The sequence below is a fragment of the Carcharhinus amblyrhynchos genome, chromosome 15 (genome assembly GCF_965287045.1).
Source record: "Carcharhinus amblyrhynchos chromosome 15, sCarAmb.v2.hapA, whole genome shotgun sequence".
Classification (NCBI taxonomy): domain Eukaryota; kingdom Metazoa; phylum Chordata; class Chondrichthyes; order Carcharhiniformes; family Carcharhinidae; genus Carcharhinus; species Carcharhinus amblyrhynchos.
Genome location: NC_137338.1, coordinates 70,730,050 through 70,749,524, shown reverse-complemented (window position 1 = coordinate 70,749,524; position 19,475 = coordinate 70,730,050). Strand labels below are relative to the sequence as shown.

Below are 19,475 nucleotides of genomic sequence, written 5' to 3'. Positions count from 1 at the left end.
GGAATGGCATAGGAAGGGGATGGCAGAAGAGGAATGGAAGGGGGGAGATGGCATCAGAGGGGAGGCATGGAATGGCGTGGGATTGGAATGACATTGGAGGAGTGACTGAGATGATGGAAACGATTTATGTGTCCTGTTTTGACCTCAAATGTGTTACAGATCTGTTAGTTGAAATGAGTTGGGTGTGTCAGGTATAAGTAAGGATTGAGTAAAAATACAATTTGATGTGGCAAAATAACAAATTACTAAAAGCCGCCTCAGTTCAATTATTTCCGTGATTTCATTGTTTGGCATCACTTGGTTGGCAAGGCAAATATTCCTGGACGCAGGGATAGTCATATTCACTCCACATTTTTGATTGGGCAACAATGAATCTACCTGCCAGAGTCTTGACTGAAACACTGAGCTGTTTTCCAAGAAGACTTTTGGCAAGAGGAACACAATATCTTGCTCAAGCGAGTAGAGTGTTACTGCTGATTACTTTTTATTCTTTTCACAGGGTCTGGGTGTCGCTGGCTCGACCAGCATTTATTGCCCATCCCTAATTGCCGTAGAGAAGGTGGTGGTGAGCTGCCTTCTTGAACCACTGCAGTCCCTGTGGTATAGGTCCAGGATTTTGACCCACTGACAGTGGTGTGTGCCCAGGCCTCTGCTGCCCTTTCCCTTCTAGCTGGTAGAGGTCGCAGGTCTGGAAGGTGCTGTTGAAGGAACCTTGGTGAGATAAAAGCTTATAGTCATAAGAACATAAGAAATAGGAGCAGGAGTAGGCCATCTAGCCCTTCGAGCCTGCCCCGCCATTCAATAAGATCATGGCTGATCTGTCGTGGCTCAGTTCCACTTTCCCGCCCTCTCCCCATAACCCTTAATCCCCTCTCTTATCAAAAACCCATCAACCCGCGTCTTAAAAATATTTAGCGAGGCAGCCTCCACCACTTCAACGGGCAGAGAATTCCAGAGATTCACCACCCTTTGAGTGAAGAAGTCCCTCCTCAACTCCGTTCTAAACCGCCCCCCCTTTATCTTGAGGCTGTGCCCCCTAGTCCTACTATCTTTTTTGAGCGGGAAGAGTCTCTCCACCTCTATCCTATCCATCCCATTCATCATCTTATACGTCTCAATGAGATCTCCCCTCATTCTTCTAAACTCTAACGAGTACAAGCCTAGTTTATTCAGCCTCTCCTCATAGTTCATAGTCAGCCTATCAGAAGTCAATGCTCAGAGAGGATGGACTCTGGTCAGTCTGACTTTTTGTTTTTTTTTATTTGTGGTCATTGCTCTTTCCAAATCTTTGCATTTTTAGCTGACTTACGCACACATTTCGATTTGCACACAATTTTTTTGCAGGGGGCAGTTTAAAAAAAAACACCTTTTTCTCATGTGGCTGCTGGAATTCTGTGGAACCCTGTTTGGGAAGCCCGAGCTTTGGTGCTTCGATTCAGTAATTTCCTCACCGTTAACTCCTGAATAATCCGTTATCCAAGATGATGAGATCGGGACAACACCTTCCATTTCGTTATTGCCGTGATAGACTTTCCATTTCCAGTCGAGAAGTAGTTTTACAGCAATGTCCATGAGAGGCTCAGTATAGTTTCAGTAAATTTTTTACAGTAGTCTTCGACATCAGCAGGTGTGAAATTCTATGGGAGGTTTTCTGGACATGTTTTAATTGTATTCTACATTGGAAACTTCATAAAAGTTGGTCAACTTGTAATACCAGATGTCAGAAGATTTCTGGCAGCCATCGTAAGTCAGTGTCTGCTTCCTTTATAAAAACACCTTTTCAAGCATTTCAGTATATATTTGATTAACCGATAAAGTTAAAGATTAGTATCACTCATTCACATGTCGAGGGCTAGGCACCTTGCAATAACCCTGGGCTGCATTTTCTTCTTCTCACTAATTTTAGCAAAAAAACGGTAAACCTGAGTAAAAGAAAGTGGAACAGTATGAGTGGAAAGTGATGGTAGTTTGTTGGTGCTTTGTACTAATATGTGAACTCTTACGCTTCCAAAATGGATTTATGAGCAAGAATGAAAAGCGGGTTTAACAGCAAGGTCATGCTCTCTTTCTGACTTGTGCAAGGCTCTGCGGTTGCCCAGTCCCAACCAGCAGGTGGCAGTGGCAGGGGAGTGCGCTGGGTGGAGGAATTGTTCCACCCCTTCACTGGAGGTGCCTTTGGCAGGCTTACAGGGGCAAACCCAGAGGCTGAAGCATGGGCTAACATGTAGGAGAAGGTGCCAGAGAGATTGGCCTGAAGCCTATATTGATGCCTGGATTACAGGCGATGGGAACTGGAGTGGACATCCAAACTGATAGGGAGCCAGGCGGACAATCTGGAGAGCACGGAATTCCCCCAAGGCTGAGAGTCCCCAAGAAGCGTTGTAGCCTAGTCGTGGTAAGGTAACCTGGCTTGCGCAGTCAGAGGGAGAACTACAAGCAGAGCGAGCTGTTCAAGAGTCCATTGACTTTGTCAGGGCTGAAGTACGTTGCTGGTATAAAATCCCACCAAGGAAGTTGAGCCCTCAGTGGTTTTTCTGTGTTCTGTAATGTTGAGCAACAGCCTTCCACTGTAAGGAGTTTCTTTCTTTCAGATATGTTTTTCATGAATGTAATTTTAGATTTGTTCTAGCAAAAAAATCAGTGAGCTGGAACAAGAGGCTCTATCTAGGCCATGAATAATGAGTACCTTCAGCAATCTACACCTGCACAGTCAGATCCTGAAGGGAAGACTGCAAGATGAGTGAATAATCCCTTAGATGATAGTTAACAAAGCTTCACATGCTTTCATTTCAAATGTGTTTACATCAAGTTTCATGAATTAAGCATACAATCATGTTGTGTGGAAACATCAATGACCTTCTTAAAGTAACCTGTACAATATTTTGTTTCGCGTGTGCATGTTGCTGGTTTTGATATTTTCCAACGTGGCAAATTTAAAAGGGTACCCTGCTGAGTTTGTGAAGGAGTGATTTCTACAAGTTGTGAACTGCACAAATTAGCCAGGAAATTGCACCAGGGTGGATTTTGTGTCTCTTGCTGTGACGTAGAACCAGGAATAAATTAGCTTCACGAGCCTCCTCCGTTGTTGTCCCATATCCCTAAATACGCCTGGGTGGCAAAAATCTATCAATCTTAGATTTAGAATGAACAATTAGCATCTACATGCATCAATGTACATTTGTATAAATAGGGTGACGGTAAGGATAAGTTCTTTAAAAGGTGCATGGAATCTAATTGTTTCTAAGGACATTTGGAAAGAGCTTAATAAGAGTTTGCATCAATTGTAAAATGTTTGATTGTACTTTGCTTGATAATAAGAATTGGCATGTGACAAGGTGACCCCGGACCTGGAAGCTACCAATAGAAAGGAAGATGAGAAAGAATCCATGTGGCCAGAAGCAAAGGAGAGTTAAAAGATGGAGCAGAGCTGCGGACAGGTGGGAGAGCTATAAGCTGTGCTGGGGGCTGAAGGTTGAGATACAGATACAAAGAGCGAGATGTTCCATCCCCCCTCCATGGCAGCAGTGGAGGTGGTCCAGCATTGACCTGCGGCAGGATCTTCTCCTTCCACCACTCAACGGGTTTGCACCCTCCACCGCCAGGGAACCTACCGTTGGTAGGCTCAGACAATCCTGCCAGCAGAAGCGGCTGGAAAATCCTGCCCAAAGAGAGAGCAGAAAGAGAAACACAGATAACCCTTGTAAGGAAAAGCGGCAAATCCCACTGAAAAGGTTAGTTTTTTTCAATGTGACAGAAATAGAGACGGGAACTCTTGGGAATACCATGTGAGCTGGCTAAAGTGGCATAAAACCCGGATAACTCTGTGAATGGCTCAGGTGGCTAAAGAGCTGGGTATATTCCCAATTTTGGCAAGCCATAAAGAGTGATTGGTTGATTGAAAAGGAATTCTAGAAAGCTACACCATCAGGACTGTTATATCCCAAAGGAGAGAGGATTCTTGGAAGTGTGCCTTACCGATGATACAAGTATCTATGAAGTCTGAAAGTGGAGGCTGTAGTTGGATAAACTCATGACCAACCCTACGAGAATAAGTAACAGTATATTGTGGAGCTATGTAGCTATCTAATGCCACATCTCCATGGGGAGAGATGCAGGTGCTTGCAGTTATGTACAAGTACCCTTGTAGCATTGACTACATAAAGTGAATTTAATTTTTCTTCAAATGATCATTTGTCTATTAATTCAGGTATGTTTTGCATTGATTCAGATTTGTGTTAAAGTAAAAGCTGTAACATGTAAAATCTTGCTGGTATTTCTTTCTTTTACAGAGGAGGCAAGGATCATTTGGTAATTGTGGTTTAGGGTTCCCACAAAAGGGATCATAACAAGAGTACCAAATGTCTACCACCCTTTGTGTGTGGAAGTGTTTTCCAATTTTACTCCAGAAAGGTTTAACTCCTGTTTTTATACAATGCCATCTATTCTTAGACTACCCAACCAACAAAATAGTTTATTTCAATCCATCCTGCCTGTTCCTCTTCATATCACAGAATCATACATATGGCCCATCACGTCTGCACCAGCTCTCCAATCGAGCATCAGGGCTTAGTGTCAGTCCCATAACCTTGAACATTGTTTCTATTCAAATAATCATCAAATGTTCTCTTGAATGCCTCAGTTGAACCTGTCTCCAGCACACTTCCAGGCAGTGAATTTCAGACTTAAAACTCCCACTGTGTGAAAAAGATTGTTTCTCACATCACATTTGCTTCTTTTGCAAGTTACTTTAAATCTGTGTCCTCTCGTTCTTGATCCTTTTATGAGCAGGAACAGTTTCTCCCTATCCAACTCTGTCCAGCTTCCTCATGATTTTGAGCATCTCCAGCAAATATCCTCTTCACCTTCTCTCTAAGAAGAACAGTCCCAACCTCTCCAATCTGTCCCCGTAACTGAAGTTTCTCACCCCTGAAACCATTCTTGCAAAGCATATAACATCTACTGCACTCTCTCCAATATGTTCACATTCTTCCTATAGTGTGGTGTCCAGAACTGTACACAATATTCCAGCTGACGTCTAACTAGTGTCTTATATAAGTTCAGCATAACTTCCTTGTTCTTGTACTCTATTCCCCTATTAATAAAGCCCATGATGCTATATACTTTAACTGTTCTCTCCATCTGTCCTACCACCTTTAATGACTATACTCAAGTCCCCTCTGCTCCTACTCCCCTTTAAGAATTGTACCCCTTATAGACTGTCCACGTTCTTCTTACCAAAATGCTTCATACTGCTTTGCATTGAACTTCATCTGCCATCTATCTGCCCACTCCACCAACTGATCTATGTCTGTTTGAAGTTCTACACTTTTCCTCCTCACAGGTTACGATGCTTCCAAGTCTCGTATCATCCACAAATTTTGAAATCGCCCCCTGCACACTAAAACCTAGATCATTAATACATACGTCAGGGAAAGCAAGGGTTCCTACGCTGACCCCTGGGAACTCCACTACAAATCTTTTTCTAGCCCAAAATGTATCTATTGACCATTACTCTCTGTTTCCTATTATTCAGCCATTTATTTTATCCATGTTGCTCCTGTCTCATTTATTCCATGAACTATAAACTTTTTTTATAAGTCTTTTTTGATACAATGTGGCATTGTATCAAATGCCTTCTGAAAGTCCATGAACACCACTTCAACAGCAATACCCTCATCAACCCTTTCTGTTGTCTCCTCAAAAAACTCCAGCAAGTTAGTTAAACACAATTTCCCCTTTAGAAATCCATACTGACCCTTCCTAATCAACTCACATTTTTCCAGGCGACTGCTAATTCTATCGCAAATGATTCTTCGCCCACTACCAAAGTTAAACTGACTGGTCTGTAATTGCTGGGCTCATCCTTACAACCTTTTATCTAGAATTTCAATTAGATCAACCTTTAACCTTTGAACTTCCAGGGAATACAATCCTTGTTTGTCTAACCTTTCCTTATAATTTAAACCTTTGAATTCAGTTACCATTCTGGTAACTCAATGCTGCACTCCCTCTAAGGCCAATACACTCTTGCTAAGGTATGGGCTTCAGAGCTGCTCACAGTAATTCCAGGGTGAGTTCGAATCATAGAACCCTACAGTGCAGAAGGAGGCCCTTCAGCCCATCAAGTCTGCACCGACCACAACCCCACCCCCATATCCCCTACACATTTTACCCATTAATCCCTCTAACCTAAGCATCTTAGGACACTAAGGGGTAATTTTAGCATGGCCAGTCAACCTAACCCGCACATCTTTGAACTGTGGGAGGCAACCGGAGGAAACCCACGCAGACACGAGGAGAACGTGCAAACTCCACACAGACAGTGACCCGAGCTGGGAATTGAACCCAGGTCCCTGGAGCTGTGAAGCAGCAGTGCTAACCACTGTGCTACCGTGCTGCCCAACGTCGAACTATTGCTTCATACTGTATAGTTAAGGCATGGCTTCTACTTCCTTGTTTTCTCGGCTTGTGATATAGAGATCAGCATTCCGTTCTCCGTTATGATTATTTTATACATCTTTCATTACATTGTGATGATCTATGTATAAGGAACTCCATTGTTTCCAGCTTTCACCATTAATGAAGGATTCTGTTGTACCTTTTTTAGGTCCAAATGTATGATCTCACGTTTGGGCTTGTGCTGTGACTAAATATCTGGCTGACCCAACTAAAGAAATTATACGAACAGGCTTTTTTAATCATTAAAACAATTTGTTTTAAGACCGCACTGATGAAAAGTCTCATGGAAAATACATGACAGAAATCATAATTGAACACATCTGGATGAGACAAAGTGCCTTTTATCTTAGGCCCTGTGAGGGAATCTGAAATAAATCCTCTCATTGAAAGACAGAAGGGACTATGTACCAAGCTGGTTTTACACTTCACCTGCTTTCCATCTCCATTGTGGGAAAATGTGAAATGGTCCATTTTGGCTGGAAGAATAAAATAGAAGTCCATGATCTAAATGGTGAGAGATTGCAGAGTTCAGAGGTGCAGAGGGATCTGGGTGTCCGAGTGCATGAATCCCAAAAGGCCGGTAACCAAATATTGCAAGTAATGAGGAAAGCTAACAGAATGTTATCATTTATTGTGAGGGGAATTGGTTACAAAAGTCAGGAGGTTATGCTTCAGTTGGACAGAGTATTGGTGCGATCAAATCTGGACAGTTGTGTACAGTATTGGTCTCCTTATCTAAAGAAAGCTGTAAATGTGTTGGAAGCAATTCAGAGAAGGTTTACTGGACTAATACCTGGAACGAGCAGGTTGTTTTATGTGGTAATATTGGAGAAATTAGGTTTGTACCCATTAGAGTGTATAAGAGTAAGAGGGTGACTTGATGGAAACCTTTAAGATACTGAGAGGTACTGATGGGGGGGAATGTGGACAGGATGTTTCCTCTTATGAGAGGAGAATCTGGAACTCAGGGCCACTGTTTCAAAATAAGGATTTATTCATTTCAGACAGAGGTGAGGAGAATTTTGAGGGGAATTATTTTCTCTCAGAGGGCAGAGAATCTCTGGAACTCTCTTCCTCAAAAGGCAGCAGAAGCAGAACCTTTGAATATTTTTAAGGAGAGCTCGATTAACAAGGGAGTGAAAGGTTATTGGGGGTCGACATTGTGGAGTTGAAGTCACAGCCAGATCAGCCTTGATGTTATTGAATGGCGGAACAGACTCAAGGGGCAGAGTGGCCTACTCCTGCTCCTAATTCACAAGGGCAATTATTCGGTAATATTGATTGAAGTTAAACTTTAAAGTTTATTTATTAGTGTCACAAGCAGGCTTACGTTAACAATTCAATGTGAAATTCCCCTAGTCGCCACTCTCCGGTGCCAGTTCTGGTACACTGAGGGACAATTTAGGTGGCACCTAACCAGCACCCGTTTTGGACTGTGGGAGGAAACTGGAGCACCCGGAGGAAACCCACGCAGACTCGGGGAGAACATGCAAGCTCCACACAGACAGTGACCCAAGTGTGAAGCAAGCATTCCACCTGATCCTGTGGGTTTTCTGCTCCGCCAGTTAGCTGAAAAGTACTCAACTTGGTTGCATTCAAATGCTCATATGCATTGCAGTATTTCCATAGAGTCACAGGACTGGATTTTCCAAAACCAGAAAATCCCGCCTGAGGTCAACAGACCGTTACATGGTCCGCTCCCCGTCTGCTATGATTCCTGTGGGAGGAGGGATGGGAAAATTCCCCCACAGAGTTTTACAGCACAGAAAGAGGCCCTTTGGCCCATTATGTGTGTGCTGGCCATCGAGCGCCTATCTATTCTAATCCCGTTTTCTAGCACTTGGTCCATAGCCTTGTGCATTATGGCATTTCACATGCTTATTTAAGTGCTGCTTAAATATTGTGAGGGTTCCCATCTCCACATCTCTCTCAGGCAGTGAGTTCCAGATTCCCACAACCTTCTGGGTGAAAAAGTTTTCCTCAAATCCCCTCTAACTCTCCTGCTGTGGACCTTAAATCTATGCCTCCTGGTTATTGCCCTCTCTAATAAGGGGAAACTTTCTTCCTTTCTTCTCTATCTACATCCCTCATAATTTTGTACACCTCAATCAGGTCCCCCCTCAGCTTTCTCTGCTCCAGGGAAATCAACCCCAGTCTAACCAGCCTCTCTTCATAGCTGAAACACTCCATCCTAAGCAACATCAGGGGGAATCTCCTCTGCACATCCGGTCCTGGGGACTTGTCCACAATCAACCCCTCCAGTCTGTTGAGCACCGCCTTTCTAGTAACAGTAATGTCATTAAGACCGTCCAGTCCTACCACCTTTCTATCGCTAACACCCGGCAAATTATTCACGTCCTCCTCCGTGAAGACAGAAACAAAAAAGTTATTCAATACCTTAGCCATATCCCCATCCCCTACCACTAGGTCCCCTTTCTCATCCTTTAAAGGACCAACATTCACCCTAGCCAGCCTCTTCCTTTTTATATATTTATAAAAACTCTTGCTATCCTTTTTTATATTAAGCGCTAGCCCAGCTTCATAGTTTCTCCTACCCTTCCTTATCAACTTCTTTGTCAATCTTTGTTGACATTTAAACCTCTCCCAATCCTCTTCTCGCCCACTACTCTTAGCTACTCTAAATTCCTCCGCTTTTAGTTTAACACTTTCCTTCACCTCCTTCGTTATCCACGGCTTATTACCTCTCCTCTTACTATCCTTTTTGACCATCGGAATAAATTTCCGTTGAGCACCAAGAAAGATCTCCTTAAAGATCCTCCACTGCTCCTTAACAGACCCTCCCTCCAACGCGCTCTCCCAGTCCACATTCGCCAATTCTTCTCTCATCCTACCGTATTTCCCTCTATTCAAACAAAGGACGCGTGTCCGGGAACCCACTTTCTCCTCCTCCATCTGCACCAGAAACTCCACCATACAATGATCACTCTCCCCAAGAGGATCCTTCACCACAAGGTCCCTAATTCTACCCGCTTCATTACATAGCACCAGATCCAAGATAGCTCGCTCCCTCGTCGGCTCCAACACACACTGTTCGAGGAAACTATCCCGGCAGCATTCCAAGAACTCTTCCTCGAGCCCCCCACGTCCAACATGGGTCGACCAATCAATATGCAGATTGAAATCCCCCATAACTACGGCCGTCCCATTCCTGCACGCCGCACTTATTTGCGCGTTAACAGCCCGCCCCATCTCCAGATCATTATTCGGGGGCCTATAGACGACACCCACCAGCGTCTTCCTCCCTTTGCTGTTCCTAATCTCCACCCACAACGATTCCACCCTCTGCTCCTTGGCTCCAATATCATCCCTTGCCACCACCGTGATGCTATCCTTAATCAGCAGAGCTACGCACCCCCCTTTTCCCTCCTGTCTATCCTTCCTAAACACTTGATAGCCCTGTACATTCAGCTCCCAGTCCCTGTCACCCTGCAGCCACGTCTCTGTAATGGCCACCAGATCGTATCCATTTGTGTCGATCTGCGCCATCAGCTCATCCACTTTATTCCGAATGCTTCGTGCATTCAGATAAAGTGCTTTCATCCCAGCCTTCACCTGGACCCTATTTGCCGCAACGCCACCAACTATACTCACGCCCCCTACTCCCTCTATTATTGGGACATCCTCGGCCTCTTCCCTTACATGTACACTCTCCTTAACTTTAGACCTCGTAAGGTCACCTACCCTCACACCCTCCCCCCCCATAATTAGTTTAAAGCCCTGTCTACAGTCCTCTTTACTCGATTCGCCAGCACTCTGGTCCCAGCACGGTTCAGACCAACCCCATCCCTCCCGAACAGGTCCCACCTACCCCAATACTGGTGCCAATGCCCCATAAATTCAAACCCATTCCTCCCACACCAATCCCTGAGCCACCCATTCACTTCATTAATCCTGTCAACCCTACGCCCATCTGCACACGGTTCAGGCAGTAGCCCAGAGATAACCACCTTGTCGGTTCTACTTTTTAATTCTATTCCAAGCTTTTCATACTCCCTCCCCAGATCCTCAGTCTGCATTTTGCTTACGTCGCCGGCACCCACATGTACCACAACGACCGGATTCTCACCCTCCCACTCCAGGTTCCTCTGCAGCCCAGCTGCGACATCCCGTACCCGAGCACCAGGCAGACAACACACCCTTCTGTGCACTTTGTCATTGTGACAAAGGACAGTGTCAATACCCTTCACCCCACTATCCCCAATCACTACTACGTTCCTTTTCCTTTTCTCTTTGCCTATGTCCTGCTGCAGCACTGTACCGTGTGCAGCTTGCTCACCAACCTCACCTGCCTCGTTCTCGTCCAACTTGGAAGCAAGAACCTCAAACCTGTTATGCAGATTAAGAGGCTGAGGCCTCCGCTCCTCACCCCCCTTCCTCTTCCCAGTAGCCCCCTCTTGTCCCTGACCCTTAGAGTTAGCCAGTCTAGGGGGGGTGGATGTCACTTGCACCCCATTGACAATTGCACCCTCTCTCCCCTTGATGAGCCTCAGTGTCTGTAGCTCAGAGGCCAGCTCATTTACCCTGAGCTGGAGCTCCTCCAGCAACCTGCACTTACTGCAGACATGGTCACTGGGATGAACCCGAGGGTCCACCAGTTCCCACATCATACAGAAACCACACATCACATGCCCCTCCATTATTTACTGTAGTAGTTTTGAAAAAATTTTTTTTTTTTGTTTTGTTTTTTTTGTTTTTCAAACAAACTCACCTGGCCTTTTTTCTTTCCAGCCCTTTTTGATATTAAGCCCTAGTAGCTCACTCTGCTTCCCTCTCACTCTGCTGCCCTCTCACTCCGCTGCCCGCTCAGACGCTGCCCGCTGTCTACACCAGGCCTCCTTTTAAACCTGGCGCTGATTTAAATCTGATGGCCCACAACTGCCTGCTAACCACTCCCTCAGAATTCTTAAAGCAGTAAATACAATAAATAAATGCTTTAAACAGTTCTACAAAGAACAAAGTGCTTTAAACTTATTTTAAACAGGTTTTTAACAGGTAAAATCTTAGCTGTCTCTCTGCTCCTTCACTCGTCTGCTCCAGCAAACAATTGGTTGTGGGGCTTTTGGAGATAACATTATCTAAATGGTGAGAGATTGCAGCCTTCAGAGTGGCAGAGGGATCTGGGTGTCCTAGTGCATGAATCCCAAAAGGCAAGGTCAGGGAAGGATTGGAAAAGAAGTATAAGGATATTAAAATGGCAATGCTGTTGGACCAGGGGCTGATGTAGGGCAGTAGCCCCAGGGTTTTGGGATGGACAGGATTGGGTTTGGGATGGACAGGATTGGTGTGAGTTAAGACATGAGCAGCAGAGTTTTGAACATCATGTTGATCCGAGGTGGAAGATGGGACCCATCAGCCCCCCATCATCCCCGTAAGCCTGCATGTTTACCATGGTCAATCCCCCGACCTACACATCTTTGGGCCTTAAGGGACAAATTACAATGCCAATCGATCTAACCTACACATTTTTAGGCAGTAAGAGGCAATTTAGCACAATCAATCCACCTAGTCTACACATCCTTGGACTGTGGGAGAAACCAGAGCAAACATGAGGACAACGTGCAAACTCCACACAGACAGTCATCCAAGGAGGAATCCCTGGCGCTGTGAGGCAGCAGTATTAACCACTGTGCCACCGTGTTACAAAGGCATGTATGAGTCTTTCAGCATCAGGTTAGGATGAATCAAGGTGGGAGTCTGGTTATGTTGTTGCATTAGATTAACAGAAAATGCAGGAAACCGTCAGCAGGAGTGGCATGGTAGCACAGCGGTTAGCACTGCTGCTTCACAGCTCCAGGGACCTGGCTTTGATTCCTGGCTTGGGCCACTGTCTGTGTGGAGTTTGCACATTGTCCTCGTGTCTGCTTGGGTTTCCTCCAGATGCTCCAGTTTCCTCCCTCAGTCCAAAGGTGTGTGAGTGAGATTGATTGGCCATGCTGAAATTGCCCTTTGGTGTCCTGAGATGTGTGGATTAGTAGGTAAATATGTAAGGATATAAGGAATTGTGGTCGGTACAGACTGAATGGGCCAACTGGCCTCTTTCTGCACTGTAGGGTTTCTATGATCCAAAGTAAATAGTCTTTGTCATGGAGCCCACATTTGATCAGGAGCATACTAGTTTTAGTAACTGAATGCTTACAAACTTTAACCTGGTCTGTATATTGGATATTAACCATAAGCCCTCGGGAAATGATAAAGGATAGGTTTAATTTCACAAACTGCATAAATACAGATTCGGTACCTGAGAATTGAACGATAGCAAATATTATCTTAAATTTCCTTTTCAAAGAGTTCAGCAGTGAAGTCACACAGCCTAATGTCCAGCATGAAGAATACTCTGGGCTGATGACAGAGTTTATTTCAATAGTCAGCAAAGGAACACGGTGCAATACCAGTTTGAGGAGGCAACTATATTTGATATCAAGAGCAGTACAAGCTGTCAAACCTACAGAGAGCATTTGCAAAGGCCTCATGCACAGTTTGTAAGATTGATTAAGATTCAACTGACCTAATTTTGAATTAAAATAGGCTTTTGAGTGGAAAGTGCTTTTTTACCCAGAATCTCATTAAGGGATTGCAGTGGAGGGAAGGGGAGAGGATAAACTTTCATTGGTCTGTTTGCCCTTGCCTTCACCCCATCTGAAACCCCGAGGTCACTTGAATAGCAATGACATCAACACTTTTTAGTTATTTCTTTTCATGGGATGGGGGCTTCGCTGGCAAGGTCAGCATTAGTTGTCCATCCCTAATTGCCCTCCAAAAGAGAGGCTTGCTAGGTCATTTTAGAGATTAGTTAATAGTCAAACAGATCAGGTAAGGATGGCAGATTTCCTTCCCTAAAGGGTATTTCTTACGAGCTTCGACAGTGGTTTCATGGTTATCATTAGACTTTAAATTCCACGTTTATTAATTGAATTTAAATTCCACCAGCTGCTGTAGTGGGATTTGAACCTGGCTCCCCACAGCATTAGCCTGGGCCTCTGGATTACTAATCTAGTGACATTACCACTATCATTGTTTAAATGGAGGCAGTGGCGTGGTGCTATTGTCATTAGACCAGAGACCCAGGTTAATACTTCAGGAGACCTGGGTTCAAATCCCACCATGGCAAATGGTGAAATTTGCATTTAGTAAAAACCTGGAATTATAAGTCTGATAACTTGACCATGTCTAATGACCATGAAACCATTGTTGATTGTTAAAAACACCCACCTAATATTCTTGATGGAAGGAATTCTGCCATCCTTACCTGGTCTGGCCTACAAGTGACTCCAGATCCACAGCAATTGCTCACTAAGCCACTCAGTTGAACGGCAATTTGCATTGGGCAACAAATGCTGTCCCAGCGAGCGATGCCCGCATCCTATGGATGAATTCAAAAACACTATATCTCCCCCTACAGAGCCGATAGAAATTTGAGAGCAGTTTCATTAAGGTGATGGTGGTGGGAGAGGGGTTCCATGAATGTGTCGTCATACAGCCCCCTTTCAACTTCCTATTGCCTGTTGTAACATATTGATAAACTCTAAAGACCTGAGCAGTTTGGCATTTGGTTGTGGCACCTAATGGCCTTGAATGGCAAGTATGGCGTGATTGCTCTGGCATTACAATAAGGCGAGACTGGTAAGAGTTTTGGGGAGCATCTTGTCTCCCCAGCAACCACATTATGATAGATGTTGGCAACAGCAAGGAAAGTATCCTCCTTCCATAATCATTTCCATAATCATAATCATGACACATCTTTGGTGTCAGAAAGAGGTGGAAATGGGGTCAGTGCCAAAAATCTTTCTAATTGCTGAGAAGATGTTAAAAAACATGGTATTTCTAGGGTGGGAAGTAAAAAGTCATAAAGTTAAAGGTCAAGTTCTTGGGACAGAATCAGTTATATGTTCAGCCAGAGATATTTAGAACTGGAACTGCTCTCAGTATACGCTCTTCCTAGTAGACTCCCTCTGTTGGTACTTGTGTGTATGGCAGCCTCAAATGGAAAAAAATACGCAGTTCAATTTTCAATATACTACAGAATGTGCTCATGTTGGGAGTTAGACATTGATGAGTGAAAGACCGTATCTGTCCACATTATTCATAAAATAATGCAATAAACACGCAGTAGCCTCTTCCATGAGATTTTCCCATGACTTTAAGATAACCAGGTTGATGTCAGAGAGATTCTCCAGAGATTAAGCTATGCCACAGTGAGTGAAGACTTGTGGGGACATGAGTTTAAAACTAAAGTCAGAGCCAGCTCGATAAGGTGGTTCATAAGGCATGTGAAATCTTTTCATTTATTAGCCGAGGCATGCAATATAAGAACAGGAGGTTACGCTGCAACCATATAAAAGATTAATTAGGCCACTGTGTGTAGTCCTGGGCATCTCATTGCAGAAAGAATGCATTAGAGAGGAGGTACAGAGGAGATTTACCAGGATGTTGCCAGGACTGGAAAATTGCAGCAGTGAGGGACGATTGAATAGGCTGGAGTTCTTCGCCTTGGAACAGACGAGGCTGAGTGGGGATTTGATGGAGATGTACAAACATCTCAAAGGGCCTGGGTAGAGTGGATGGGAAGGACCTATTCATTTTAGCAGAGAGGTCAGTGAATATGGGGCAAGGATTTAAAGTGATTGCTAGAAAGATTAGAGAGGAGATGAGGAAAAATAATTTCACGCAGAGGGTTATGGGGATCTGGAACTCACTGGCTGAAAGGGGGCAGAAACCCGCAAGTTATTTAACAGGTGCCTGGATGTACACCTCAAGCACCGTAACCTGCAGGATTATGGACCAAATGCTGGAAAGTGGAATTAGGCCGAGTGGTTCGTTGTTTGGCTGACGCAGACATGATGGGCTGATGGGTCTCTTTCTGTGGTGTAGACTGTACGATTCTATGATTCTAACTCTTGAGATTAGCTCCAGCAGGCGGTGGGACTGTGGAATGAACTCCCTGCGAAAAGTGATTATTGCTGTTCCTTTGAACATCTGGGTGAAAATCTGTTCATAAACCAAATTAACAATTATGAAGATGAACACAGCGAGAGATAATTGAATGTTCCCTGGAACAGGCTGGGCTACTGAACCAAGGGGACCTCGGGGAAGGATTGCCAAGGGAAATAACTGCTGAGGATGAATCATACTGTTTATAAGGTTGGACAGTCAATCTGGAGTTCTGTTCCTTCCAGGGACATAGGGGGACCATGAAAAAAACCTTTCTCTTTATTATAAAATGGATAGAGTGGGCCAGAGTCCACAAGAGTGAATTTGCTGGCTGGATGGCATTTACTTGTTCCATGCTTTTCCAATCTGTTTGTATTTGCAATGTGTGTGCTGATGTTCCATTAACTAGCTCAAATGGAATGAATTCCATTGACGATTGGTCCAAGTGATGTATGGGAACCAGAACAAGGCCTCATAGAACATAGAACATAGAACCTAGAACCCTACAGTGCAGAAAGAGGCCCTTCGGCCCATCGAGTCTGCACCGAACACAATCCCACCCAGGCCCCATCCTCATGTCCGTACATATTTTACTCGCTAATCCCTCTAACCTAAGCATCCTAGTACACTAAGGGGCAATTTCTTAACATGGCCAATCAACCTAACCTGCACACCTTTGGACCGTGGGACGAAACCGGAGCACCCGGAGGAAACCCACGCAGACACGGGGAGAACGTGCAAACTCCACACAGACAGTGACCCGAGCTAGGAATCGAACCCAGGTCCCTGGAGCTGTGAAGCAGCAGTGCTAACCACTGTGCTACCTGGAGGATTCACTGGTGTTCAAAGCTAAGATTATTTCACACAATTCACACTATGCAAACAATGGGACATTGTATTTTTAAAATAAATCAGCATGCTCCTTCTTTCAGAGGCGAGTAATTATGGCACAGGAGGAGACCATTCAGCCTGTGGACTCCACATCTGCTCTGTAGAGTAACCAGGTTAGCCCCATCCCCCCCTCCAAGTCTATTGCTAGAGCCTGACAAATTTTCTTCTTTCAAGTATCCATCCCATTTCCTGTCACCATCGCTAATTGTCCCCTGTTCCCACCGCCCTTGTAAGGAGTGAGCCCTTCATGGTGAATTCCCGAAAGTTTCCACTCTGGACCAAGTGTTGGAAAGTGGGATTAGAATATATTGCTGTTTCTTTATTCATTTATAAGGTTTGTCTAGACCGACATTCATTGTCCATCCCTAGCTGCCCTACAGAAGGTGGTGGTGAGCTGCCTTCCTGAACTGCTGCAGTCCCTGAGATGTAAGTACACCCACACTGCTGTTAGAGAGGGTGTTCCAGGATTTTGACCCAGGGACAGTGAAGGAACAGCGATATATTTCCAAGTCACAATGGTGAGTGGCTTTGACCGGAACTTCCAGCTCCTAGGTATCTGCAGATCTTGTCCTTCTAGATGTTAGTATCATGGGTTTGAAAGGTGCTGCCTAAGGAACCTTAATGAGTTGCTGCAGTACATCTTGTAAATGATACACGCAGTTGTCGGTGTGCGGTGGAGGGGTTGAATGTTTGATGACTGGCGCAGACACGATGGGCCAAAGGGTCTCTTTCTATGTTGCAAAGCTCTACGATTAGAAAGGACAGCAGGACTAGAGGGCACAGCCTCAAGATAAGGAGGAGGCAGTTTAGATCGGAGTTGAGGAGGAACTTCTTCACTCAAAGGGTGGTGAATCTCTGGAATTCTCTGCCCGTTGAAGTGGTGGAGGCTGCCTCGCTAAATATTTTTAAGACACGGGTTGATAGGTTTCTGATAGACAAGGGAATTAAGAGTTATGGGGAGAAAGCAGGAAAGTGGAACTGATCCACTTCAAATCAGCCATGATCTTATTGAATGGCGGGGCAGGCTCAAAGGGCTAGGTGGCCTACTCCTGCTCCTATTTCTTATGTTCTTATGAATCTGTGACCCTGTGACCTCTTTATTTTCAGCAGAGCTGAAGTTGGTCAGATTGAGCAGCTTCTTGTTGGTAGCTAGCTCAAGTGTATTTGTTCCCTTGCAGATGAGAGCAAGTTTTCGGAAGCCATCTCGGTGCTGCTGGCTTGGTTTGAGCGCGGAGAGGTGACCCGGCGCTCGGCCAACAACTTCTATTCCATGATCCAGTCGGCCAACAGCCACAGCCGGAGACTGATGAGTGAAAAGGCAGCGCACGAGCAAGAGATGGAGGACGCCAAGGAACGTTTCAAAAACGCTTTGGCACGGATCCTGACCGGATGTAAGTGAGATTTGCATATTGGCCTTCTCGATTCTGTTAATGTCTCAGGGTAAGTACTCACGCTGCAAGTTCTAGAACATGGGCCCCTCTGACAGGACTAGATTTTCAGGTAGGAAATCTTTCGCTTCATCTCCTGAGCCGGGAAGGATTTTGTAGGAATTAACAGTTCACACAGCTACAGCTTCCCCACTGATCCCCCAACTGCAGACCCTGACGTTAGAACGAATGAGTTTGCCAGCGTTTTATATAATGACATGTTTAGTTAGATGGTGTGTAATTGCTAAATAGCAACTTTCCTGACAGGGTAATGAACAAAACCTGCATAACTACAACAGACAGAAGCCGGCTGGTGTGCTAACATTAAGGCCGATATGAAATTCAGGCACCATACCTCAAACCACATTGCTCACCTGAAGTCCGAATGTGCATCCCCATCACCCCATCCCCCAACACCCAGACAACAATAGCGGGATTTTCCATCCCTTCCCGCTGGCAAGATCTTCCAGTCCCAACAATGGCAACCTCCTCCCCCATGACGGGTTGCCTAGGGTGCAAACCCCACAAAACCCCATAGACATCGGCGGGACTGGAAGATCCCTCCACCTGCCAATGGCAGGCTGATTCCGCTGCCAGAGAAAGGCCACAGGAGTGGGATGGGGGAAGAAAATCCCACCCCGTTAACCAATAATTTCACAATAAGAAAACGTTTTTTCTTCAATAGGCAGACCATCACAGTGACTGGATAAATATACCCAAAAGAGCAGTTGGCCCAAAGAGTTGACTCCATATATTTTTGGTGAAGTCTAAATTATGCCTTTCCTCATCAGGGCCAATAACTAATGGACAATAACTGCAACTCAAAATGCAAAGCATTAAAATGATACACAACAAGCAAATGACTTCAGTTGAATTTGATTGAAAAAACTCTTGAAAGGAATTGAAAATTAATGACCAAAGTTATTTTGCCAATCCCAATTTGATTCATTAAATCATTTTGGATCTTTAATGATAAAAAATTATTTGATGTATCTGATGGGAGTCCTGATTACCTCTCTGGGCGGAATTCTTTCTCGTTTTTATTATAACTAATCAAATTGCAATCATTAGGAGCTCCGAATGAATGCAAGTGGTGTAAACAAAAGAAACCGCATCTCATTAATAGCTCGACTCTCAGGTAATGGAGAAAGTGATCCTGATGAGTGTGCCTTTCTGGTTCCAGATAACTTGCAAGATAATTACGGAGATGAAAACTGGGGATCCTAACTATAGAAGCAAGTCATGAATAAATCCAGTCGGGTTTCGAGGAGAAAGTTTCTTACACCAAGAGTGGCGAGAATGTGGAACTCGCTACTATATGGAGTGGTTGAGGCGAATACTGTAGATGCTTTTGAGGGGACATTGGATAAGCACGTGAGGGAGGAGGGGAATAGAAGGATATGTTTCTAGAGTGAGATATAGATCGGTGGGGAAGAAACTCATCTGCAACCTAAACACCAGCATAGATGTCCCAGGCCTGTCACTGTGCTGTTACAATCCTATGCAACTCTGCACAGATTTTTTTAAAAATTAGTTTGAAGACTAATTTAATGATTCAGTAAAAAGAATACTAACTTACTTTCAGAATGTTACATGCCTCTTCATGTTGTGAAAGTTTTTGTTTGCAGTTTACATTGTGCTTGCGGACGAATACATTGGGCAAACTATCAGCTGTCTGTTTTGCTAGCATGGGGCTATGCATGGGTTGTGACTAGCATGTGCATAAGGGATACTGCATGCTGTGAGGTC

At 44.6% G+C, this 19,475-nt stretch overlaps 1 protein-coding gene across 3 annotated transcripts in view; it reads left to right on the top strand.

Annotated features, from left to right (window-relative positions):
- enox1 (ecto-NOX disulfide-thiol exchanger 1) overlaps positions 1-19,475 on the top strand; it is a 297,971-nt gene that overhangs the window by 139,855 nt on the left and 138,641 nt on the right. For all 3 annotated transcript variants that reach the window (XM_080204169.1, XM_080204170.1, XM_080204171.1), the window contains one exon: positions 17,478-17,690. In XM_080204169.1, coding sequence (XP_080060295.1) covers positions 17,478-17,690 — 213 coding nt within the window. The remainder of the gene's footprint in view (positions 1-17,477; positions 17,691-19,475) is intronic.